Genomic DNA, 27,938 nt, shown 5'->3' on the forward strand with positions numbered 1-27,938 from the left:
AAACCCGTTTATTTAGTCAAAAACCCTCTGACCCAGGCTGGTCACGGGGTGTTTCACTCTATGTATGTGCAAATTTTTGGAATGCATAACCTGGTTTTGTTATTTTTGCTAAAAACCTTTTTTTGGTCTCAAATTGCAATTTTTAATATTTTTGTAAATAAAAAATTAAAAACTGAATAAAAATATAAATTATATATAAAGTAATGCATGTGTGTGTATTTGCTGATGTAGCACAGTCTAATTCATTCAACCCAAATGATTGAACTGGTACTGGAAACAAAAATGATTCAGTCTCTAAGTCAACTTTTAAAATATTGATAAAAAATATTTTTGTACTCTTTTACAATCTCCAACTTCCCCTGCGCACTGGTTTTAATGATGGCCATCTTCAATTACAAGTGAAGTGATAGCATCAAGGCAGAAAGAAGAAGAAGAAGACACATTAGGTTAACAGTGTAAATAATGTCACCCAATGTCAAAAAAGAAGCAACCTGCACATCAGCCTTCCTTTATACACAACTAAGTAAAAAACATTGCGTATGGACATTGTTAACTGATCAAGGTTCCTATAAATGGTGACGAAACCCCTTTATATGTGACCTGACGATATTGGTGGATCGTTATGCTCCGTTAAATGTAAGAAAAGCCAATCTTGACCATGGAACGCTGTGAAAATTGAAAATATTTCATGAGTCAGAGAGACTCTCAACGTGATAACATTTTCCAAAATTTAACATTTCTTTCCTGTATGTTTGCTCATTTGTTTATGTATTACTCTAATAAAACAGGCTCGGCTCAAGGCACCTGGGGTATCATTTACACTCACAAAAATATAGTCTAGCCTTTCCAAAATAGAGCTGCAGCTGAAACGAATAGAATCATATGTGCATAAAGCCATAGATGATTGATCCAAATTTGGTTCATTAACATTCAGATTCGAATTGAATCCCATCAATTGGATTCAATTCGTCTTGGAATTTATCGGAATATTGAATATTAATTAGACTTGTTCATGGGCCGGGTAGCCCAACAGCCCGGCCCGGCCCGGTCCCCGGATGGGCTTGGACAATCTTTTAAGCCCACAGGCTTGACCTCGGGCACAAAACACTAAGCCCAATTATTTTTCGAGCCAGTCTCAGGATTTGTCAAAAAAAGCCCAACCCAGTCCTACCTATTATATAATATAATAAAATATATAATTATTTGAATAATTTCTAAACTTTAACCCAACTTCAAGGTTGAAAATATCAATACGCCCGATACGCCGATATGGGCGTATCGGGCAAATCAGTACTGTTTTTTTTGTTTTTATTTTTTTTTTCTGAACCAGTTCAGGGGGGCAGTTTAGGTCTCATCCACCCCCTGAACCGATCAAACCCCGATACACCCACTATAGGGGCGTATCAGAGGGGTCCTAAAACGATACGTATCAGCCAATACAGTACGTGTCGATACTTTGAACCTTGCCCGACTTACCCTTTACTTCTCTTCTTGTTCTCACTTCACACTCTCAGAGAGTTGAAGCAGCAACCAAGGTTCTAAATATCGATATAGGCCAATACGTCAATACACCGGTAAGGCATATCAGCCTGTTTCGGTGCTTTTTTTGTTTTTATTTATTTTTTTCAAAACCGGTTCAGAGGGGTCAATTTAAGTCCTAGCTACCCTTTGAACCATGGCTCGACCCGATACCCCCTGTAGAGGTGTATTGGGAAGGCCCTGATATGATACGTATCGGTTGATATGGGCCAATACGTAACGATATTTTCAACCTTGGGAGTAACCACCAGCACCAAGTCACCAACGAACCAGCAATCTCCGCCGAAGCAGCAACAAACATAGGCTAACAGCAAGCAAGCAGCAGCCAATCTTTCCTTCTCCAGCAAACTCAGGTAGCAGCAAGCCCTAGTCGGTCCTCGGTCCTCGGTCCTCTTATCAGTCATCTCTATTTTTATCATTCTCACCTCAGATTCTCAGATAGTTGGGACCGCCGACCGCGATCTCATCTCAGATTCTTGAATAGTAGCAACCCATCCTCTCTCCCTCTCTCTCTCTCTCTCTCTCACAGCTATCTAAACTTTGTTTTTTTTTATCATTTGATTCAGCTTCGATGAATAAAAATAAAATAAAATAAATATTTGCCAAATCGGGCTTCAGGCTTTTTATGAGGGCCAGGCTTGGGCCCAAGTTGCAGGCCCAATGGTCAGGCCGGGCTTGGGCTCAGGCCTCAAAAAGTTATGTTAATAAAGGGTGAAAGCCAAGACCAGCCCAGCTCATGAACAGGTCTAATACTAATATATAAAACCAAAAATGATTATATCAATAAAAATCACTTTGATATATCGTGAATTGATTGCATTTAGATCGCCTTAGTTGGATTTGATTTGAATTCTGATTCTGATATAAGGAAAACATTTGCAGACCTGTTCCAAAAGATTCATCAAATGAGGTTGGATAAACAGAAAAAATATTAGTAGAACAGGAGATAAGATTACAGAAAATTTAAATTAAAAAAGGGGTAAACAAGCAACCCGTATCTTGACATGCACTGTGATTCAAGAATTGAAAGACAAGGTTAATAATTAATGAACATCAAGCGACCACCGGACCACGTGAAAATTGATAGGTTACTGCTTGCCTATGCGACACCAATAACAAATATATATAAAGCTGAAAAAATGATAAAACAAAATTGAGCAAGTACAATGAAGCATCTCTTCGCCTTTTTCTTCCAACTTTCTTGGTACTTTTAAGGTATCATGTTATAAAAATGGCCCTCAACAATCCTTCACCCCCCCCCCCATTATATTTCACAGATGACAAAGGACCCAATGGCCCACCCGCATATGATCTGCATAATTATTGGCGGTTCGCTACAGTACTGATTCCTTCCGATACTCTTGTTTAGAACATGCTTACCTATAACGGCTCTTGCTGCCAACATGCAGTGAATACATTCCTCTCTGGTTTTCAAGACTCTGTCATGGGTTCCACCTTCTTCTTGCTGTAGTTCCCAAATCGACGTGCCACGCCAGCATCAGTTAAGGTGTCCCAAACCTGCAAAAGTTCAGAAAACGGTTAAATAGTACTATGTTTTAAACTCTTGGAACATTTTAGAATGAAGGTAAATGACAAGGCCTGCCTACTTACTTCCAATCTTCCCTTGGAGCCTCCTATAGCCAGTAAAAATGGGCTGTCCTCCGAGAAGGAAATGGAAAAGATGGCTCCCTGATGGCATTTTGACAAACAACAAAAAAAAGGGAAAATTTTTCTAAGATGGGCAACAGCTAAGGCAAGATGGATGAAAATGCTAGTAACAGATGAAAAGCATGCACAAATACTAAAATAATATATGCATGTTACTTGTGATATCCGGCTACAGCAAGGCAAGGACACAAGCATTTGTAGTCTGAAAGTTACAGAATAGATAGATAGTATATAATATAGATAGATACATAGAGAGAGAGAGAGTAGTGCCATCTGTGACTAAAGAGGAGCCTAAATCTGCTCCTCACAGCATGTCTCAGCCGCCTATCAGGAACATCTCCCGTACTTGTATATTATTATTCAGGGGAGATGTTCCCAATATATGGTGGGATGTGACTGAGGTCGTGTGAGGAATGCTCTGTGAGGAGAAAATCCCAATTCACTAAAGAGGGGAAGGTTTAAATAGAAGTAGAAGTAGCCCCTCCAACAGAATAAGCTAAAAAACAAGATTCAGATCAAGGAAAATCCAGTGTGCAGATACTAGGTAATACAACATATACAGGTTACACAGGTACATATATGCTTAATGTGATCAACTTGACCTAGAGGCTTCAGCTAACTATTAACACAGTAGGCAGTACAATTTCATGTGCATAACACCCATGACACAGGAAAAAAAGACGGCACCAACTAGAGCACTCCGATGCATACCAGGAAAAAAAACTAGGGCACTTGAAGTATTGGTTGGGGAATTTAGGCTATATGTTCTTTCAATTTGTGAATCTAGAATAATCCTTAGTCTTGGTCCCAAATGAATAGAACTAAACTAGCCCTATCGCATAGGATAAAAAAAGGCCATTACCCAATGTTGGTCCCAACCATCTGGGGTCTTGGGAGGGATACACTGGATACAGGCTTTGGCTTTTTTTCTTTTTCTTTTTCTTTTTCTTTTCTTTCTTTTTTTGCACAAAGTGGCCACTCTCAAAACCCTATCACATAGGATCTCAGTTTGTATATTAGTCCCAATTATCAATAGGCTCAGCTCTGGATTTGCATTTTTAATTCTGATTATTTGCAGGATCAGAATTGGGTTTACTTGTTCTGAACCAATTATCTACTTACATTTTCTATATTTTGTTCTGGCTTACCTATAATAATTTCATATAAAATGTTTAGTAATATCATTTCATGGGAGATATAGAAGATACTTTGAAAAGATAGAGTAAGAAAAAGAATAGATTTATTGTAAAATTAGGCCTATACTCAATATCAATATCTTAGGTTTTGTTGGGTCACATTAGTAATTCTGGTCAATTATTTACAAACATATAGAGTTTGGGTTCAGTACTAGTTCTAAGTGCTTTCTTATCAGTCCACGAGACCATTGTGTTGCTTCTTTTAAAATAATAACAAAAAAAGGAAAAGAATATCTTTTCACCCAATATACATGTTAGAAGTGATTTCCAGGTTAGATTCAATCTAGGCATATCTAATACAGAGAGATGGCAGATGTCAGATTGAACTAAGGCCCCGTTTGGTTTATGGGAATAGGGGTCTGGAATCGGAATCGGAATGGGCTATTCCTATTCTAACTGTTTGGTTGGGCAGAATCGGAATCTCATTCCCATTCCTGCTGGAATGGCATTCCCCCATCTGAGGGAATGGCCATTCCGTACCCCTCCCTTGGGAATGAAATCCCATTCCTCCTCATTCCAATTCTCATTCCCATTCCTGTCTGAACCAAACAGACTATAATAGACCATTCCGATTCTGAAGGATTCCCATTCCCATTCCAATTCCGATTCCAACTGCGAACCCCAAAAAAAAAACTTGCAGTGAGTAGTCGATCAAGACTACAGTCAGTCTTGAATTCCAAAAGATTTCGGATTGAGATAAGTAGAAGAAAGAGGGAGAAGAAAGGAGAAGAAAGCAGAAGTACACAAGGGTTTTGAAAAGAGGGACAGATCGAATGAATCTGTCGCCGCCACTCTCTCAATATTTATAGATTATGTTCACTAAATGTAGGAAATGACAGAATTGCCCTTAATGCTTACATGGAAAATAAAACAATAATAAACTGAAATAACAAGCTGTCTAAGATAACTACCAACTAACACTGACATAACTATTACATGTGCTGTCATACAACCACAGTGGGGACCACAGCCGTGGGGCCCACATCAGTGTTCTCTATTGAGCAGGAGGAGAAAAAGGGAAGAAGGAAGAAGAAGAAGAAGAAGAAGAAGAAGAAGAGGCTACAGAATTATCAGTCGAGTGAAGCTTTGCATTTATACTATTCGGGCCGTACATAACAATATGTCTACAGAATTACAAAAATACCCCTACGGGTACTAAGTCTGTAAACAGTACATATATTACACCTATTAACACTCCCCCTCAAGTTGGGGCATAGATATCAATTATGCCCAACTTGTCATAGAGACCTTGATGTCTAGAATGGTTTATCCCTTTTGTAAATAAGTCTACTAGTTGGTCTTCAGAGCTGATGTATGGAGTGCATACTTCGCCTGTGATGATTTTCTCTCCGATAAAATGCTTGTCAACTTCAATGTGCTTTGTTCTATCATGTAGTACCGGGTTGGCAGCGATACTAATAGCTACCTTGTTGTCACAGAGTAGAGTCATGGGTTTAACAATTGGAAAACGCAACTCTCCCAATAGATTCTTTATCCACATACCTTCGGCTACTCCGTGTGCCATTGCACGATACTCAGTTTCAGCACTGGATCTAGCTACCACGGTTAGCTTCTTACTCCTCCAAGTAACAAGGTTCCCTCCTACAAAGGTGCAGTAACCACTAGTAGACCTTCTGTCACTTTGGGATCCAGCCCAATCCGCATCTGTGTAAATTTCAACCCTCAATTGTCCATGTTTCTAGAATAATAAACCAGCACCCAGGAATTTCTTAAGATACCGAAGTACTCTCTCTGTTGCTTCAAGATGGGTGGACCTAGGTGCATGCATGAACGGGTTGAGGGCACCAACAGCATATGCTATGTCTGGACAAGTCATAGAGAGGTACAACAATCTTCCTACAAGCCTCTGAAATTGCTTCACATCCTTAAGAGGTTCACCTTGGCTGTCACTTAACTTATGGTTGGGGTCAATGGGAGAGTCAGTTGGTTTAACCCCAATCTTTCTAGTGTCCTTAAGCAAGTCTAGGACATATTTCCTTTGGGAGATGAAGATACCCTTTTTTGATTGGGCAACCTCAATTCCAAGGAAGTATTTGGTAGGTCCTAGATCTTTCACTTCGAACTGAATGGCAAGGAAGCCCTTCAAACTTTGAATTTCATCCTCCCAGTCACCAGTAACAATTATGTCATCCACATATACTATTAGGGCAGCCATTTTACCTTCTACCCTTTTTACAAACAGTGTGTGATCTGATTAACATTGCTTGTATCCCTTCTGCTGAACTGCAGTATAAAATTTGCTAAACCAAGCTCTTTGTGACTGCTTCGGCCCATATAAAGGTTTCTTTAACTTGCACACTTTTTGTTCACTTCCTTGAGCCAAAAAACCGGGGGGTTGAGCCATATAAACTTCCTCTTCAAGAAGGCATTCTTGATGTCGAGCTGATGTAGATCCCAATTCAGATTGGCAGCAAGAGAGAAAAGTACTCTAATAGAGCTCATTTTGGCAACAGAGGCAAAGGTTTCTGCATAATCAACTCCATATACTTGAGTAAAACCCTTTGCCACTAAACGAGCTTTATACCTCTGCACAGTTCCATCAGCCCCATTTTAACAGTGAACGCCCATTTACATCCAACTGGAACCTTACCCTTAGGGAGATCAACAAGTTCCCACGTGCCATTCTTATGAAGAGCATCAATTTCTTCCTTCATGGCATTTGTCCATTCTGGTACTGAGAGAGCTTATGCCACATTCTTGGGAATAGGGATATTGTCAATGGAGGTAAGGAAGGCACGAAATGAAAGTGAGATGTTCTCATAGGAAACAAAGTTGGAAATGGGGTGTTTTGTGGTGCACAACCTAACACCTTTCCTGTGAGCAATAGGAAGGTCAAGATCATTAGCAACAGGGAGGTCAGGACTATCATTGGGAGTCAAGTTACCTGAGAGGGTATGATCTTCCCCCGAAGAGTTTGATGGCACTTGAGGTACAGCTTCTGGATTCTCCACAGCTCTTGAACTTGGTTGGCCTTTATGATGACGAGAAAAAACACGAAAAAGTGGAGGATCAGGAAGAGAAGGGGGAGAAGGAGAAGGATTAGGAAGAGAAGGAAGCTGAACCAGTTTCTCCTCATGCCTACACTCCCCTTAAGGAGAAATAGGAAAGAATGGCTCATCTTCAAAGAAAGTAACATCCATGGAGGCATAGAATCTCCGAGAAACAGGATCAAAGCAACGATACCCTTTCTGAGAGAATGAGTAGCCAAGAAATATACACAAGATAGCACGAGAGTCCAATTTCCCTCGGGTGGGAGATAGGTTTTGGACAAAGCACCGACAACCAAAAACACGATGAGGGATAGAAAGAAGAGGGGCCTTAGGAAAGAGAAGTTGATGTGGGCTTTGTACTCTAACCAACGAGAGGGCATTCGGTTAATGAGGTATGTAGAACAAAGGACAGCCTTAAGCCAAAATCGTTTGGGAACATTCATGTGGAATAGTAAACCCCGTGCCACTTCAAGGAGGTGTCGGTTCTTTCGTTCAGTCACACCATTTTGTTGTGGCGTATGGGCACAAGAGCTCCGATGAAGAGAGCCATGTGAAGCAAAGAACTCCGTGAGGTCACTATGAAAAAACTCTTTTGCATTGTCTGACTGGAATATTTGAATCTCGGTCTGAAATTGGGTGAAGACCATCCGCTGAAAATCTTGGATAATTTTTGGTACTTCCTCACGAGTTCGCATTGGATATACCCAAGTGTATTTGGAATAATCGTCAATGAAGGTAATGAAGTACTTGTAGCCACTCTCAGAAGGTAAAGTAACAGGGCCCCACACATCAGAATGCACAATGTAAAAAGGAAACTCAGATTTACTATTTCTTTGAGGGAATTGAGTTCTACAATGCTTGCTTAACTGACACGTTTGACAGGAAAGATTAGAAACAAACATTGACTTACATAGTTCTGGGAAAACCAATTTCAAGGTTTCAAAAAACAAATGACCCAGACGACAATGCCACAAATACATTTTACTCTTTTTGAACTGACTCATAGACTCTGTAACATGAAGGCCAACCGTATTCTCCAGCATGTAGAGTCCATCAACCATACGACCCCTACCAATCGTCCTCCCCAAGGCCAGATCCTGAATCACACAATAGGTAGGGAAAAAAGTCACAGAACAGTTCAAGGAATTTGTAATACTACTGACTGAGAACAAATTCATAGGGAATTTTGAAACATGAAGAACATCAGAAAGAGTAAGGCCGAGGGGAAGAGAGAGAGTTCCTTGACCAGCTATAGAAGTGTATGATCCATCTGCTAGTCTCACTTTATCTCTTCTGGAAAGAGGGTGATAAGTTTGAAAGTAAGAGGACATACCAGTCGTGTTTTGACGCTCCAAAATCGATGATCCATGGAGAGTCAAGGTTGTGTGAGGCAGCATGGAAAGCAGTGGCAGAATTACCTGATATGGATGCAAAAGAGGTGGTGGAGTTTACAACATCCTCCCTTGGGTCTAATCCAGAGTAGTTGTGTTGGCTATGTGGTGTTTGAGGCACAGTAGAAGTGGAGGGTTGATTCTTCCGAGAAATCATATTTTCCATGTGGTGTTTCTTGGTACCTTGTTGCTCGGGTCTTCTAATTACATATGAGCCTTGCTTCTTAGGTAAATCCTGAACCCACTTTGGTTTCCCATGGAGATCCCAACAAGTATCTTTGGTGTATCGGGGCCTCTGACAATTAGTGCACCACAATCTTTCCTTATTCATGATTCTAGGTTTAGAAGTACTCAAAAGACACAGGTACACTGCCTTACAGAGTTGTTACAGTCCACAACTAGGTACTTGCTGATTTTCAGTTTCATAGAAAACCAAACACAAACACTACAACTGCAGTACTAGGATGTATGACCTACACTGTGTAGGAGTCCACAGAACAATATACGAACTGCTCTTGCAGTGTAACCAGATCTGAATGATCTACAATTTTGCAACTTCAATACAGTTTCTCAACCAAGAGAAAAAAAAAAAAACTCAAGAGAAACAACAATACAAGTGGTGGCGCACCACACCTAGTCGGCTGATATCCACTTTCCAGGATAGCAGAACAGTCACCTAGGGTCTAGGGTTCAACCGCAGTCCCTTGGAGAGTTGAATAGAACAACATACACTCGGAGGAAGGGGAATAGTCCCTACACAAATTTTGGGACATTAATAGTCGTGCAAGAAGAGAGCCATAAACAGGAAAAGAAAAAAAGTTTCAGTCCCTATGTCACCTGAACTGTGAATAGGTAGAACAGTCATGGATTCAAACTTCTCTTCAGGACAAAACCTTCCTTCGAACATCTGGGATGGACTTCTTAGCCAAGCAACACCAGCTACCAGCACCTAAGGCTAGAAGTTGAACAGTCAGTAGCAGAACCCCTTTTTTCTGCACCAAGAAGTTGAACAGTCAGCTTTCATGTAGCAGAACCCAACTTGACAGTGGAGACAATCCACAGTACTAGAGAATGCTTCCTCTCCTTGTCTTCGAGCATCAGGACTATAGCTTCTCTGCAATAGTGGAGAGAGACCTCAGTTGGTTGTTTTCCAGCCTGGACAGTCCTGCTCTGATATCATGTTAAGCAGAAAGAGGAGGAGAAGGGAAGAAGAAGAAGAAGAGGAGGCTACAGAGTTAAGGCCTCAAAAAATTTAGCTTCAATCGAGTGAAGCTTTGCATTTATACTATTCTGGCCGTACATAACAATATGTCTACAGAATTACAAAAATACCCCTGCGGGTACTAAGTCTGTGAACAGTACATATATTACACCTGTTAACATTCTCTACACAGTGAAGCTTTGTGAGACCATTGGAACATGCAAATTCAGCAAGAAAGTCCCAATGAAAAATATATGACAAGCCATTGGACTCTTAATGTATGTGATCATAACAAAATTTGTCCGAGGGATGATATAAACAGTGATACAAGTGTGCAATAAAGGATTCATGAACATCTACAGTTCTACACATCAAAAGATTTGAACAAATCAATATTACATTGAGCTCAATGGTCACTTACAGCTTTGGGATTCCTGGATGCAACACATGAAGGTTGATTATTTGAAAGATCCCAAAGTTTCACCTGCATACAAGTAAGAATACTAGTTAGGTGCCTATCCAGCTTATCACAAATAATAGCCTTTCTGAAGAACATTAAGTATTACCATTTTATCTGTAGACCCTGTTGCAAGCAGCTGAGAAAAGCACAAGGTGAAGTTAGAAAAAGAAGGTGAATGTGGTTATCTATGTATATATTCCAAGATATGATGGCATATGATACATACATTAGGCACGCAGGGATTATAAGAGAGTGAACAAACAGCCTTGTCATGTGCATGCAGAGTAAAACTTGGTTTGGATCCAGAAGCTGTGTCTGATGTTGCAGCCCGGATATCAAAACCTTGAACTGTACCATCTTCAAGACTGACCTGAAAATAAATCATATGCAAGTCAAACAAATTCATAAATCACTCTTTTGCTTCCCCACCCCCAGTCAAAAGTATTTTCATGCAGTTTCCAAGGAACAAGATATTTAATGGAAGAACAGTGAATGAATGATTTAGGCATGACAAGAACAGTGAATGAATATCTTTTTTGTGAATCCGTATAATTTGAACATCCTGTTCAATTCCTCATAAAATGTGATCGTTACTGTTCAAAAAATGCTTAAGGCATGTTTGCAAGCCTCAAGATCCCCTTAAATTGAAGAGATTGATGCAATGTGACAGTAGAACCCTATCGGCCACCTATATTGAAGAACCTAAAGCCTTAAGCCTTGAAATGAAAAGGATATAAGCTCGTTGGAGTCCCCAATCCCTCAATGTAGTAGAACCAATATATATACCCATAAACTGTCTTAAAAAAATAAAACACCTCGACATCAACAAGAAAAAGTGGAGGTGCTATTTCTCTATGAAAACTGTCCAATTTATCTCTTATCATGCACATACGACATAAGCATTAGGAACTCCATAGTAGTTTACCTCCTAAAAACCAATTTCTCAACCAAAACTAAATGATAGATTAATTCCACAAGTGGTTGTTAATGGAAAGTTCATCAGGAAAAAGTTAGGCTCAGTATTTAGGCATCAACCGTTCTTGATGCCAATATAAAGTGATTAAGTTCCACAGAAAAGGATTAGTTTTGGAGGAAGTGGATTCCCTTCTTTATGGCCTCTTTTTCATTAATTTTGTTTTTCAGCTTAAAATGTCCCAGTAATCTAACGTATTTTAAAATTACCAAAAAGAGAAAGGCATATCCAACTAAATCCATCTTTTGACCAAGAAGGCATAGCCACCTATATCCATTCCTCTTTGGAGTTTTCTTTCTATTAACTAATGAAGTGATGAGATTTAATTTCTCATCCAAAAGGAACCACTTTTATTCAATATAAAAACTATTTAATGTAAACATGGTTAAAGACCATTATGGCATTAAGGATCCAGGAATGTACCAGAAATGAGTGCTCAGTGTGTGGGTCCCATGCCAAGCTTTCTACATCAGCTGTAACCGACCACTTAAATCCCGTATGTGAAGGTTGCCTCCCATCTTTCTGAACATCATAAACATAATAAATGTAAGTTAAATTTTCTGAAGTATAGTTCACAACTGAAAATTCACATTCCAGAAGAAAATTTTAAATACTATATTCTCCATTGTCACTGAAAAACAGTTAAATGGCAGTCAAATCAAAAGGGAGGGATAAAATTGCATTGTCATAAAGTTGATAATTCAGATAATCATGAAAGTCTAACAAACAGAGATTTAACCTGATGTATGCCTATTATAAAATTCTTAATTGACTTGGAACAGATAAGAAAACTTAACTTGTAGTCAACCAACACCTGAAGGTACACTGTGAATTCAGATTAGCTGAACGCGATGGCTGTTCCGCTGGCTGTGGAACCAATGATAATATTCCACACCAGTAATAAAGTCATGTGCCCCACTGTGAAAGATGTGGGTCCCATGTATTTTATAAATGGCATGGAACAATATCATTGGTTCCACAGCCATCACGTTCAACTAATCCCTGCTCACACTGTACATCCACTTCATGTTATGTTACTTTCAATTTTTAGCTAGCTAATTTTCCCATCAGACCCAAGCCTCATCCCACCTATTCGGGATTGGCTACCTCAATCCTGTCCTGCCACTCCATTCCATAGTCCAACTACAGGAAGAATCTTCAAATCTTTTCATCAACTGGATAACACCCATATTCAGGTTCTATAATGTCATAAGTCATAATCTACCAAGTGTTTGATTAATGAAAATTTAAGCAAATTCTTTTTTGAAGGTCAAAACAAATTCAAGTCTCCAAAGATGTATCAACTGCTAAACAAAAAGAAATCAACCATCCCTCACTCTCTCCTCTTCAACCTGAAAGACCACGACTGGTCTGTAGTTGTTCCCTTAATTGAATTTTTGAAAATGGTTTTCCCCAATCCTTGCCAGGATAGATGAATAAAATCTCGATCCAAAGAGCAGCTTCCTCTGTTCCACATTCTACAAGGTTCTTTTGTGCAGACTGCCAGTCAGAGAGGCCAGTGGATTTTCCAACAATGTGCTGCAGAAAAGCTCTCTGCTGCCTAGAGCATTATATTTTGAAGTGACCTATAAAAAGGTAAGTAGTTAAAACTTTTCCCAGCCTGCACTTGTATCTAGCTGTGGAAGAGAACGAATTTCATATTCATTCAATGTCATTTTGCCTTGAGGATCTAAAGCCATTTCTTTATTAGATATACATTGTCATTTTTCTGAGACATGGTACCTTACTCCCTCCTGCAAGTCCTGAAAGATAATGCATACATCAGTGGATGAAAAGGTGCCAGCTATGTTACAAGGTATTTTGGAGGAAAAGAATGAAAGATTTTCTTCAACTGAGACCATCATCAAAGTAACTCTTTTTTTTTTATCAATAACCACAGATTTCATTAATAAAGGAATAAAATTACAAGGAAGAGGAGCTAAGGAATCTTAACTCCCCAAGGTATGGGAATACATCTGACTAAAAAACACAAAAACTTACAACTGAGCCCAGAACCCAGAATCCCTATTAACCCCTTGCCTAGCTAATCCATCAGCAAAGGAATTGGCATTTCTCTTTACCCAAGTACACTGGACTTCCATATCTTTGATCAGCCATTTGAACTTTCTCTTCTCATTGCTGTAGCTCCACATCTTAGAAGTGTCTTCTTTTAACCAGTCCACTACAATTGCAGAATCTCCCTCTATAATCAGTTTCTTAACATTAATTTCTTTGGCCCTTTGCACCCATTGCAAGGCTGCTAACACCTCAGCCCTCAAGGAGTCTCCCACTCCAGCTGGGCCAGAAAAAATAGCTATTACATGACCTCTCTCATCTCTTAGTACCCCCCCAATACCCGAAGGCCCTGGATTCCCCATGCTACTGCCATCAAAATTTAGTTTGATAAAACCAGGAGGTGGAGGGTTCCAATTGAGATTCGAAGTCCTCTTTCTTGAAACTGAGCTAGCAATTTCTTTCCGATTTCTTAATATATCATTTGTTGAAAAATCTGTGAACTCATTCATTGTCTTCAACCAATGTATTACCCTTATATGAATCACTTCTACCATAGTTTCCAAGCCTCTCTCCTTTTCCGAAAAGATCCTTGCATTTCTTTCTTCCCATAATGTCCAACAAACAGCAGCTCTCACACATCTCCACATGATTCTTGATTTTTTGTTGAGCATTCAATAGAATAAGAGGAAAACAAGCTTTGCACATTAGTTGGGGATATCCACCTGCACCCAAACAAAGAAGCAAACAAATCCCAAATATTTTTTGCCAAAACACAGGATATTAGTAAGTGGTAACCAGACTCACCAACAGCTTTGCATAAAACACACCAGTGTGGAGATAAACAGCTATTGGGTCTTTTTCTTTGAAGTAAATCACCTGTGTTCATTCTTTCTAGGAAAGTTTCCCAACAGAAACTCCCAACCCTCAAAAGTATAAGTTGACACCACACTTCCTTGATAGGGAACGACAAACCAATAGGAATTTCTGGTTGTATTTGAGCTTTAAAGAAGGAGGCACAAGTAAAGGATCTGGGGGGAAACAAAGTCCAAATCCTACTATCTATCTTTGTAGGCTCCAGGAAAATCCCATCAAGAATGGACAAAAGAGTTGAAATATTATCCAGTTCTGTGTCCCTGAGTGCTCTTCTCAAACCCAAGCTCCATCCAAACCCAGAATTTGAATTTGAGGAAACAAGGAAAGTGGCAATTGGTTCATTTTTGAAAGTGGAGATTGCAAACAGAGCCGGAAATTGGTCTTTCAAAGGGGACTCCCCAACCCAAACATGTTCCCAAAACTTTATGAGGTTACCCGAGTGCAGTCATACCTGATCCAAGGAGAGAAAAGAGGCAAAATAGCTTGGATGGATTTCCAGGGTGATCTTGTAGCCATAGCCAGAATCCCAGAGTCCCAACCATTCTCTGCAAGCCCGTGAATACTACAAATTATCTTAGCCCACAGTTTCTCCCTCTCCAATGAAAATCTCCACAACCATTTCCCTAACAAAGCCAAATTCCTCTTCCTTAAGTTCCCAATACCTAGCCCTCCATCCTGCTTACTCCTACACACCATCTCCCATCTAACCCTATGATCATTTTTTTCCTCCCCTAGCTCCCACAAGAAGTCGCTCATTGGTTTTTCTAACTTGCTAGCCACCCTTGCAAGCACCTTAAAAACTGAAAGGTAATAAATGGGCAGATTAGCTAGAGTAGACCTAATTAAGGTGATTCTTCCTCCAAGAGATAGGTAGTTTTTCTTCCAAGAAGCAAGTCTCTTTTCAAACCTCTCCACTACTAGAATCCAAAAACTTCCTTTTTGATGATTATCTCCTAGGGGAAGACCAAGATAAATTAGAGGCCAACTCGACACTTCACAACCCAAAATATTTGCACACTCAAGGAGCTCACTTTCCCCCATATTCACACCTACAACACAACTTTTATCAAACTTTACTTTCAGATTCGACATTTGCTCAAATAGTTGTACTGTAAATTTCACAATCCTGATCCAATTCATGTCCTCCCCCCCCCCCACACACACATAAAAACCATCATCAAAGTAACTCACTGGCTATAAATTCTTGAGGATTTCCGAAAACTCCTGATTGACACCACTCCCATCCCAAGGACTGAATATTGGTAATAAAAGTCCAATCCTCGTCACCCAGAGATTGAGCAGATTTGAGCATCTCCCGATCTGTATACTTTTAGAGTCAAACCTTGATGGGTGTTTGTTGGGAATCTGAGACACATGGTAGGGGTGGTACAATGAGGGTTGAAGTTGACTGGGATTTACAAATAGCCACTGATTGGATCTCCTGCAATTCCACAGATTTCAGAGAGGCCAGATTGTCACATCAACTAGATTAACTCATTCAACTGTGTCCCAATTCCCAAGGGCTTAGACTCTCCTCAGTGATTTAAGAAGATGAGGTGGCCCAAGATTTATGAAAAGCCATTAACCAAATCTCCCATAACTCTAGCAGGCATGATTGTTAATCACATTTACTGAGATGTAAGTTCATTGAATACAAATAATATCATGTTTAACTGGTTCCAAATTTTGCCTCCTTGGTTGTTAATGCGATTGTAAGAGGTGAATTTCACAGAATATGCTTGCTTAGCTTAGGGCAGCATGCTTATATAATTTTGCTTCGGTTTTGGGCTTGGTTGGAGGCTTGGAGTGTTTCCCAATATTTGCAATCATTGGCCCTCAAAGGAAAAAAAATAAAATAAAATAGTTACCTTTACTAACATTTTTCTGCATGCATTCTTGGAAAGAACTCTATCTGAAATACTAAAATATGTAAGCATCATAAAATACAACAGTAAGAAAAAAGACACTTCCTTAAAGTAATCAAAAATAGCCTAGAGAACAGCCAATTCCCTGCAGCACCTGATTAGAAACCTTCCAACAATTTTGTTTTATTTATTTATTTTCCTTCCTGAATGTCTCCACTCTTTACCATAACAAGTACTTTCTTCCATATTGAATAACTTGCAATGGATCAAATAATAAGAATGTAAAAGAAAGATGAAGTTTCTGTATAGAATATTTGAGTAACTCTCAAAAATAAGACATTGTACACATGGCCATTGTCAGGAAACACTATCCGATAACCAATATGAGGGATCATCTATGCAGAAAGCAACCTGGTAGGATATCCTAAGTCCTAAACATATCTGTGGGTTTTTCTTGACAATCACCCAGTTTTTCCTAAAAGAACGTTTAGATTAGATTGATAGAAACTCCAATCTAGAGTTCAAAATCTCTTCATACCGACTGAATAAAATGGGGGTCCCAACCGCATCCCTCAACAAGTCAACATGTATATATAAAACATGGTGCTAATTATTTCATTTCCATCTAAGTTTTGACTTCAGTAATAGTCCTTAGGATCTGAATATATGATTTGAGTAAATAGCACAGACATGAAACAAAAGGATGCTGATATGTACCAGAACAACTGAGTGATCAAATGATCCACTGAGAAGAACTTGTGGCACGTGATGATTCCACGCAACTGCTTGAACCTGTAACAAGAACAAGAAAAGCCAGAATCCATTACCTATCAATAACAGCATGTATTGTCAGGGCAGAAAATGGAACGCATTACAGCAGGCATTCTAAAATCAGAGTTTTCAGTAAAGGAACAAAATAGAGTTGGCAACACATACTTCTAAGACAGTATTGACAAACTAACAAGAAAAAATAAAAACTATTGCTTAGCCGACCAGGTAAAACAAGCACAAGATCTGCATGGATGCTCCCCAGAACTTCACATATAATTCTTTAGACCCAGAAGGGCTAGTTTCTACAAAAGTAACAACAAAGCAGAGAAAACCACTGTCATTCTTGAGGTTTTCTGGTGCTTTCAAATCATCGACTAGTCAACCAACTACTGACTGCATCACTAACTAGTCAGTCAATACTCACGATGTAGTTACCTATGATGACTAAGCATTGACAAGGTCAACTAATCATCAACCTAGTCAACCAATTATTTTAAAGCTTTATTTGTTTATTTGTATCTCTGGTTAATTGAAATAATAACAGAATGTCAATACTTGTTGTATTCATATTATTGCTTTAGATATTTTTGATGGAATATGATTAGATGATGATATATAAAGCAGGAAAAAAAAGGCAGTGGAGAAACTCTTTTAGGTTATCATCCAATAAGTGGTATGTTGATACAGAATTGCCACAAACAAAGGGTGCATCAAATGATCAAAGTTGTTTTCTTTCTTTGCAAACTTTTATTTGTTTGAAAAACAAAGACTAAGCTAAATGTTCGATATCATTCTTTTCCTGCATAACTGTAGCTTATATTAACTTATTTAGAGATTGCATCAATATCTTAAACTGAGAAAATATCTTCTTTTTTATTGACCAGTCAGCGGCTCAGCGCCTAGGTACTGACTAGTCATTGCAGCGGCTAGACTCTAGAGAGGCCAAAAAAAGTAGCCATTGCTTCACAGCATTGATGAAACTGGTCTTTCCTAAAATATAAGACATGCAGGTGATCAATGACAGAGATCTCAGGGGAACGGTATGCAAGCCACTTGGGCATAAAAAGTGCAGTAGAAGCTGTCAATAGACCTATTAGTCTCTACCAAGACTCAAAATTGATAAGAAAATATAAATAGATAAGCCAGCCAAAATTTCTTTGTTCCATTAAACCTCTTCTTACATTACTTACAAAACATCAAACCCATCAAGTACATGGAATCTATTTGAGATATCTCAAAATAATAAAACATCAAATGAAAGGTCAATAAAGACGCCAAGATTATGCACCAATTCTCAAGCGAAAGGATCAGAAAGTTGCTTATAGAAGCACAATGACAAAGCATTCAAAAAAAGAGGACAATTTTTTAATACTGCAACCTAGAATAAGGAACAATGACTTTCTAAAAAGAAGGAATAATGGGCCAAGAGTCCCATCAACAGTTAATTACATGTTATATCAGATATGCATAAACTTTGTTCACACAAAAACAAACAAAAATATAAAGAAAAAGAAAATAGACTACATGCACTCCACTAAAAAGCAAAGAGTTGGATTTTAGATTATCCTACTTAGATCAATGAGACCAGCAAGTTTATATTCCTTAGAGATATCTAAATTACCAAGATTCTGTGTTTCTGTATATGAAGCAACCCTACTGGCATGTCTTCAGGCAACAAAGTTTCAAAATAGTCTAGTATAACTGACTAAACTGAATGGGGATTAGTGATCACTAATGTAAATGGAGAAAACAGAAAGTGGTCAGCATTTCTTTGTATAGAGTATGACTGTGTAGAGCATCAGTCAGGCTTTATCTCAAACCAAAGTTCAACACTCAGGATGAAACACGGTGCCTGCCTTGTCTGTATGGTGTTCCATTGTGATGTCACATTTTCCTGCTGCTACATCCCAAATCTTGACAGACTTGTCAGCACTTGCGCTTGCAAGGACATTCCTGAGCATAAAATTTATGAAAAAATAGCAGCACGATCAAAAGCAGTATAAAAAATATGCACATTAAACTAACAGAAACTATTTGATAGATAGAAAATTGCATGCTTACCTGAACTCCTTGTTCCATGCAAGCCCAAGTACAGAATCAGTGTGGCTGTCCTTTTTGCATTTGACCGATGCCTAAAATACCCAAATATGTGTGGACACAAGGAGGAAGGTCATATTCAATAAAATATAAGACAGTAAGGATGCAAAAACAAGCTGAAAACAAGGAAACAGTAAATGTAACTATTACAGCCTGAAGGGTACTAGAGACAGTTAATAGTAGTAAATGTATGTCCAATATGCATGGCACACAAACAGGATGTAAATCCAATGTTAAGGGTCCCACAAAGGAGATATACTTGATAATGTTTATTCCAAGTAGACAAGCACAGAAGAGGGGTTTTATCAAATTCAACTTTGATGGCAGTAGTAGGGGTAATCCAGAACCATCAGGAGTGGGAGGTATTTTCAGAAACAAGTCAGGTCTCATTATTGCCTTATTCTCAGGCCAAATTGGCTCTGGAGATTTGTTGAGGGCTAAGATAATGGCTGTAATGAAGGGTGCACAAAGAGCAAGTTGAATACTGCTAAAGTAGTGATTGAAGGGGACTTACAATTGGTAATTGGGTGGCTCAGAACAAACGGAAAGTTCTTTGGATTTACAGGAATGAAATGAAAAAAAAAAAAAAATTCAAGTGACTGACAAAGTGACTAGGGCATGGAAGTAACATTTCAATGGGTACAAAGAGAAGCTAATTATATGGCTGATTGTCTAGTAAAACAAGGGATGGGGAGGGGTCAAATGTTTTTTTTTTTTTTGAGGAATGGGAGGGGTCCATGGCTCCAAGTAGGGGTGAGCATGGGCCGGTTCAGTTCAGTTCCATGGCAGAATCTAGAGCCTACCCTGTAGGGGTCGATTCCTCGGTTTTGGAACTGGAACCTACCCTGTGAAGGTCGGTTCCAGGGCCGGTTCTGGCCTTGGTGGTTCTGGGGTTGGTTCCAGGGTCTATCCATGGAACCTGTACTTTTTTTACTCTCCCCCTTCACAAAAAAAAAAAAAGCATGTTCTTTAAAAACTTGATTTTTAATAAATACAATATATAGTTTAAAACGTTTTATTGATTAAATTGGATAACTTAATATGTAGATTATCATTATATGGTTAAAAACTTATAAATTAAATTTAAATTTTGTAAATATTACTTTTTACACTACTTATTGTACACATTCAAATATTAAAAGGAAAACAAATGATCAAATCACTTAAGTAACTCAGTGGTCAAGTGAGACCATGGCCTTTGTAACCATGAATGCTTGGATTCAAATCTTCAAATCCCCAAAAGTATTCTGGGGTTTATTTCAAAGCAAGTTCGGCTCCAAATCAGGTTCCACAAAGGTCGGTTCCACCAAGGCCAACCAAAGGTTGGTTCATCAGGTCGGTTCGGGTAGGGTAAACCCCTAAACCCTGGAACCAGCCTGGGTGGGGGTCGGTTCAAAGAATTTGGAACCACAGCCTACCCTGTAACATATTGGACAGGGTCGGTTCAAGGCTGGTTCGAGGTCGGTTCCACTTAGTTCCAGGTAGAACCTACCCATTTGCTCACCCCTAGCTCCAAGCTATGCTGAACTTAATGGTGACTGCACAAAATTAGAAAGAAACAAAGCAGAAAGAGGAGAGAATTATATTTTGTGAAGTCTTGCCAATACGATGGGTTGAGTGACTAGAGTCTAACCACCCAACAAACCTTGGTATAAAAATATCATGATTAGGATGGGAAAAATTGGAGTGTCCCCACCAAAAGGGGAGGAGTCTTGCACTCTAGCTTCACACCAAAAGTTGCAGAGTAAAAAATTTCAATCCTTCATTAATATGGAAAAGAGGAGTAATGGGCTATTTATAGGCAAGACAAGGTTCCTTAAGGGGGTTATGGGTTGGGGGATGGACTACCCCCGTTGTGTAGCCCTTCAGAACATATTAAAAAAAAAAAAAAAGACAAGGTTCCTTAAGGGGCAAGAAAGCCCTCTCTTGCAAAAATTTTTCATACTAAACCAAAAAACCAATATTATATATATATATATATATATATATATATATATATATATATATATATATTCCTAGAACATTCTTCTAGAATATTCTCCCAGATCCTTCAATATTTAGTTTGCTGAATGGGCTTCAACTTTGGGCTACAGGTCAAATATTCAAAGCCCCATGGGCTAGGACTATGGGTTGGCAATAATGGGTTCCTTTCTTAGGCTAGAACACATTAGACTTTATGTTTAGGCCCCAAGAGCGACATTTAATCTCTATATGTGCACATGCCTATGGTCATTTGGCAAGGTGCCAACCAGCTGTGTGGTAAGGTCTCCTGCTGGTTGTAGCGGAGACTTGGGATCGAATCTCACCTGCACGTGGGTTGGGGGATGGGCTACCCCCCCCCCCCGATTGTGTATCCCATCAAAAGAAATAAAAAAAATGGTCAATCAGTATTAGGCCACACCTAGGGATGATCATGGGCTGGGCCAGGCCAGGCTTTTACAGGGTAGCCATGGCATCTACCGCTGCCCAAGTCTGGGCCAGCCTGCAACTCAGGAGCACTTGAAGGAGCCTTTCATTAGCCTACTGGATCCATTCATTCATGTACAGGTGGCTTGCCCTTCCCCCACATTTTATTATGGCCACTCGTCTATATTTATCTAGGGGAAAATAATAGATAACTATTAATTAATTTGCAGTATGGTTAGATATCATAAATGCAGGCTCAAAACCAAAACAGGAAGAACTATAAAAGGAAAACATAATGGAGGACCTTCTTTCCTTTTTTGCTCTTCTTGGCAATGCCCCCCAATACCACAACAGGTTGGACTTCATCAATCTGCCAATAAGACATTGAGAAAATGTTACAAATGTAGAAGGTACCTATGTCATCTCTCTTATTAATGTAAACCAATAATACAATGTAATATCAATTTCACATACAAGGTCTAGGTCCCATATTTCAATGGCAGGTTCCATTGAGCCCACAGCTATGAAGTTCCCTGTCAATATGAATGTGTTAAGAGGAATATGGAGGAAACTTTAGCAAGTGAGCATAACAGGAAAAAGTTACTTCCTGATCGGAAAAACAGCAAAATGAAAGTAATATAAAACAGTGATAAAGAAATAACTGATAGAAAAAACTCATAGCACCCTAGTCACTACAGATTTTCAACACATGTCAAAGTAAAATGTGCCAAGACTAGGTTCAACATGTATGAGCACGCCTCACTTATCAATTGCATGTAACATTCATTCCAAATCCAAACGCCGTTGCCCTTTTAAGTGGGTAACAAGAAAAGTTGAACCAAGGTCCACTGGTTTATGTTGGGCTTGCCCATAGGAAGATGCTAACAGCTGTTGAAGATGGTTCAGAACAAAGAATTGATGCATAACATGGTGAAACACATTATATGCTGTCCCTGCAGTTCTGATGTCTGCAACAATGACAATAGTCGTGTAACTCATTTTATCAAGTCATGTGCCGAACATGTGTCACCACACCTTTCATGATGCATGCAATCGATACATTAGAAATGCATGGCACCATACATCTTAGGGTTTATTTGGTTCGCAGGAATAGGGCACTGGAATCAGAATGGACCATTCTGATTCCAACTGTTTGGTTGGGTGGATTCGGAATCTGATTCCCTTTCCTGGTGGAATGGCATTGCCCCATTTGAGGTAATGGCCATTCCCTCCCCCTCCCTTGGGAATGAGAATCCATTCCAGCCAATTCCGATTCCTATTCTGATTCCTGTCTGAACCAAACAATTCTAGGGAATAGACCATTCTGATCAGAACAGATTCCAATTCTGACTACAAACCAAACAAACCCATAGAGAAATCTTGTACTCAAAAGATTGGCCACTAGTTATCACTGATCATTTACGTTAAAAAATGAAGTATCGGACATGATACAGCAATCTTATACAGGTATTCAGGTAACATAGTATGGTTAACTTAGTTACTAACATATGGCTAGAAATTTTAATCTTTAAATTTTTTTTTATTGATCAACAATAACAGGAACTTGTGTTAATAAAATAATCAGCATTACATACAGGATTTTGAGCTTTAAATTATGTTTATAAATCAAAATAGGAAGAAGAAAACCTTCAACAAGTCCATCAAAATAAAATAAAATTTTCAATCTTTTGTGATAACCTATGGTATCTGGATACCTGCATAAGAGTGTGGTATTGTGTTAGGCACTTCAGTTTTTGGTGAAAACCTTATAACACCTTGTCTAGCCGTTTTCTTCCATGTCTGGGTAACATAGGTTATAGCTAATAGACTTTTAGTCTATGATATGTGGGAGAAGGCTCTGCAAAGATATTCAGCATGCCAATTGAACATTGACAATAAATAAGTGCCACACGTTAGCTTGGACACCACACATCCACACTAACTCAGGCATGCATGAAGAGAGGAACCTTTCATATTCATAATTTTTTGGTATTGCTTGTCTGGCTTTCAATATTTGAGCTCAAAAAGTTACTGAGGGTAAGGTGGGCAGTGGTCATGAAATTCAAGCTACAGATGGTTTGGAGACTCAGGTGTCAGAAGTTTCAGAGGAGGTTGTTGAGTTAGGTATGGGGTCAGAGGAAAAAAGAAGAGGGAGAGCATTGCTGAAAAGAGTTTTTTTGAGTTTCCTCTAGTTGGTGAGGAGGGAGGAAACGTGGACATTGCAATTTTGGCTGATAGGAATGTTAGGGTTGGCAAAAGTTTAGGTCTGTTTTTCTGTGGAGGAGACTCAAGAGGAATAACAAAGAAAAGGATGAAGCAGCATTATGTAGAGGGAGTGGTGTGGAATGAGCAAGGATACGGGTGGGATGAAGTGTTCGAAGGAAAAGACTGATGTGTTTCTGAGTCTGGGAGGTTCTTGTGTTTTTGCTTTTGTTTCTTCGAGTGTTTATAGCATGGTTGTTTTCTTGTTGGTTGTGCATGAGTTGGTTGATGCTGAGCTGTTGCCTTCTTCTCTCGGGTGATTTCACCTCCCTATTGTACTTTCTTTTTATTTTTTAATGAATTTTTATTTTACTATTCAAAAAAGGAGAACAATCAGGAATATTTTCTCAAATAATTCCCCACAAGTTATGTTAATTAAAGTTCAAACAAATAAATGACCGCTTGGTAGTTGATATTGTATAAGAAACATATAAGTTCTGCATAACAAACAGACATTAAAATTCAACAAAGTTATGTGCCAATAAGTAATAGTGCACCTTTATCTCCACCTTTAAGAGGACAGTCGAGCCATACTGTGCAAAGGGGAAATGCTGGAAGGATGACATCATGATGCACATACATGTTTGAATCACCATCATCTAAGTCTTCAAATATCCACACCTGCAAGGTTGAATATTTAAAGCTTTATACAAATTAATTCATATGTGAATAGTGACTGAACAAAGAGGAACTCCTCTTCAAGGAACAATTACATGCCTCAAGATGACTGACATCATCCTCATTGCGTGCACAAACTATAACTGCATCTGATGATTTTATGGTCATATCCTCAATTTCCTCATCATCATCATCATCATCCTGCGAAAAGCATAATTGCATTGCATGCACAATAAGCCCATAATGCATGCAATTTCAAATCCTAATACAACAAAGGACATCATACTTACATCCTTGTCCTTTAGATATGGATCCATGTCATTACTTGGATAAAAGATGTCGCCAAGGCCAGTACTAAACAGCTCAATGCCTAAGGTTACCCAGGAAGAAATGCATTTTTGGTCATATATCCAAAGGGGAAATACTTAACATGGAGAAAAGTGAGAATGTATTGTTTGAAAACTAAGTAGAAATTCTTATTCAGGTATTTATGTGATTAATTAAGATTCCAAAGCCTTGATAATCTTTCCAGAGCAGAATCATAACTCAATTCAAAGCAACATTCGAATCAGCGATAACCTCCAAAAGTAATTAAGATAAAAAAAGGAGAAAAAACATAAAATTGGTTGTGTAGTGGACAGAAAGAGGATACCATCATCTTCTTCATCATAATGGTCCATGTCAAGCTCTTTTAAGCCATCAGTTATATCTTCAAAGCTCGTCCCAGAATTTGTGTTTTTAGATGTCCTGCCAAGTGCATCTGCTGCAGCTAATGCACGTGCAACTTCATTGTTCTGCTTGGAAGCATCAACATCCATATCTTCTTCCTCCTCATTCTCACTATCTCCACTACACAAACATGCAGTTTTCAGACCAAAGTGGAGGATGCCAGTTCCACCAATGTGAGAATCAAACAATTTTTCTTCTATGAGGTTATATATGTAAATTATGCAGTTAAATGTTCTCATGATCAAATGTGATTCAGGGAAAAATCACAAAAAAAAAAAAAAAAGATATCAGGAACATAGTGAAGAGAACTTGAAGATAGCAGATAACTGAATCAAAATTTTATGTAGGTCTAAGACAGAGCAAGATACAAAACAAGGTACAAATATCAATGTTAATTACTATTTTTAATTTATTTTCACTTAAACACCAAAATTTTTTCCTACTCTCAAAATGAGCAGTTGACCCTTGACAAAGTGAAACAGCAAAGCAAGATTCATATAGCCAACCCAAAATTAATTAGGATAAGACCTAGTTGAGTTTAGTTCTCTGATGAACCTTCTGAAATCTCAACATGACCAAAAAATCTCATACCCTGTACTGAGACCACTATATAAGGTAGAGAGCAGAGACATAACCTGACCAAGCAAGAATTATGAGTCAAAGCTTAGTGCAGTATACTTTGTATTGTACAGTACTAGATACAGAACCCATAGACCATTTAATAGAGTCCAATATTCAAAAATTGAAATTTGAACATATGATGAACATGTGCATATGCATCATGTGTAAAGGAGTTTGGCTTTAAGCGAGTTACACCAAAACTATCAGGGCTCAGATTCATCTGGACAAATGAGCTTAACTTGAAGCCTTGTTTGGCTAGAAAGCTGCAACCTCAAGATCACCAGATAACTCAGCTCCTTTATAACACCTGACTGTGTGGTAGGCATCACTAATGACAGATCCATCACCAATAACTAGTCAAATATTTTATATTCAGGTTAACCAGATCATCTCAAGGAAAGATCACATACATAAATGTTGGACGCTAAGTATTTATCAAAAAAAAAATGTTGGAGGCTAAGCTGAAGTAACGGTGCACCAAATTTATTCTATAAAAAGGAAAATAGTATAAATAAGGATCACCAGATGAAAACAACAGAATACACCTCTTGCAATTTGCTCATGCTTATGGAAAGAGAATTTTTCATAAAAAATAATAATGGAAGTCTAGTGAGGCTCAAGTGAAGATCAGAGTAATTGAAAGAACCATTGTCTCATGGATGTTGATTCTATGGACTTTGAGGGCCACCTTTTTGCTAACTTCTGTAACAAGTGGATGCTATAACTTTTAACTCTTGGGGAGGAGGGTTGTTAATCATGCATTAATGCTTTCCCTCCTTGTTTTCTTGTTACTTTGGCACTTTTCTTGACTAAAGTTTGCTTTCATTATCAAAAAGAATAACTAAAGCAAATTTATATATCAACAATTCAACATAGAAAGATATATAATTTATTTGGTTTAAATTTCCTAATCGTTGCACCCAACACAAATAAGTATCGAAATAAGATTGCATATAAAATCATATAATACAGATCACAGATTTCAAATTAACTAATAGCAACAATAAACAATAATGGCCAAAAACCCATCCTGATATAGAATCCATTCACAATGGAAGAGTTCTACCTTCTCTCTAAAGCACCACTTTTCAGTGTCTCTTCAATTTCCTCTTTTGAAGGTGGTTCTGCCACAGCTGGAACAGACTTTGAAACTCCTTTAGGGACCCAAGAAATAGCTGAAATCATTTTGTACACAAGTGTCCTATCTACAAGGAACAAGAAATGAAAACGTCAAAATAGGCAAGCAACAATACCTTCAGAGATATGGAGACTAAACAGAAGCATTTCAAACTACAAGCATAACGGGTTAATTTATTTAACCCATACGGGAAAACCAAATAAAGAAGAAATGCTACGCAGTGAAATGAACACAACTGAACACGAAAGAGAATTTGAAACTTTAACATGAAACTACCCAGAAAATTAGACAAGGGTGAGGTTTTATAAAATAATAAAAATAAATACTAAAGCTGAACAAACTAAGATAAACGTTTATGAGTGAAACATTAGATTAGAAAATTGAAACGGGTGGTGACATTGAGATTGAACTTAGAAACAAACTAAACTTCCGCTGGTATCGACGATTATTCTGCCCCGCTACGAGCGAGCGAAGCGAGAGAGAGAGAGAGAGAGAGAGATTGACATTGTCCAAGTGCCATTGGAGAGCAGAGTTAACCGGTAGAGATGGTGGGGAAAGAAGGTGATGAACAAACAATCAGTCTAGGGTTTTGATCGGTAGACCCAAAACAGTTTACATGCATACCTCAGAGTTCTACTGTCGTCCAAGTGTGGTTCAAGAGCAGAGTTAACCATTAAATACGGTGGGGGAAGAGATGAACAAACAATCAATCTAGGGTTTTGATCGGTAGACCCAAAACAGTTTAACGGATCATTCATATATTCGTTTTCATAATGAAAATATGAAAAAAAAAAAAAAAAAAAAAAAGAAAAACATACATACTTGAGAGTTCTACTGTCGTCCAAGTGTGGTTCAAGAGCCGAGTTAGCCGTCGTAGAGGGTGGGAGGAAGAGAGAGGAAAAAACGATGGGTTTTTGGGTTTTGATCAAAAAGGTTTTGTTTTTGTGGAAATTTACTATTCCAACCTCACTCTCACGTGTAAACATGGCGCATGTGTTCAATTTTTAAAGGGAGGACGTCGCAAGAATTAGCCCTCCAAAGAATCTCCAAATTTTGTCACTCCCTAGAAAGTCGCGCGGTGGGACGAATTTGTTTCATTCCAA

General features: G+C 38.6%; 1 protein-coding gene across 4 annotated transcripts; it reads right to left on the bottom strand.

Moving 5' to 3' along the window:
* Window positions 1-2,470: 2,470 nt before the first annotated feature.
* Window positions 2,471-27,936, bottom strand: LOC148876464 (uncharacterized). 4 transcript variants are annotated; one of them, XM_088966904.1, is made up of 17 exons: window positions 27,658-27,936; window positions 26,764-26,902; window positions 25,000-25,196; window positions 24,638-24,717; window positions 24,447-24,548; window positions 24,239-24,350; window positions 21,942-22,000; window positions 21,772-21,837; window positions 19,026-19,096; window positions 18,821-18,917; window positions 16,911-16,985; window positions 11,863-11,961; window positions 10,693-10,836; window positions 10,573-10,602; window positions 10,428-10,490; window positions 3,151-3,228; window positions 2,471-3,057 (listed from the first exon to the last, which is right to left on the bottom strand). In XM_088966904.1, exons 2-17 carry the CDS (start codon window positions 26,880-26,882, stop codon window positions 2,971-2,973), a joined length of 1,479 nt encoding a protein of 492 aa, XP_088823030.1. In that variant the 5' UTR covers window positions 26,883-26,902; window positions 27,658-27,936; the 3' UTR covers window positions 2,471-2,970. The 4 variants fall into 4 exon arrangements, with proteins under 4 accessions (XP_088823030.1, XP_088823027.1, XP_088823031.1 ...); XM_088966901.1 differs by having other exon boundaries at window positions 24,227-24,350; XM_088966905.1 differs by having other exon boundaries at window positions 27,460-27,659.
* Window positions 27,937-27,938: the final 2 nt, after the last annotated feature.

Source organism: Nelumbo lutea, chromosome 1 (genome assembly GCF_056320005.1).
Source record: "Nelumbo lutea isolate HS-2025 chromosome 1, American lotus-T2T, whole genome shotgun sequence".
NCBI lineage: Eukaryota > Viridiplantae > Streptophyta > Magnoliopsida > Proteales > Nelumbonaceae > Nelumbo > Nelumbo lutea.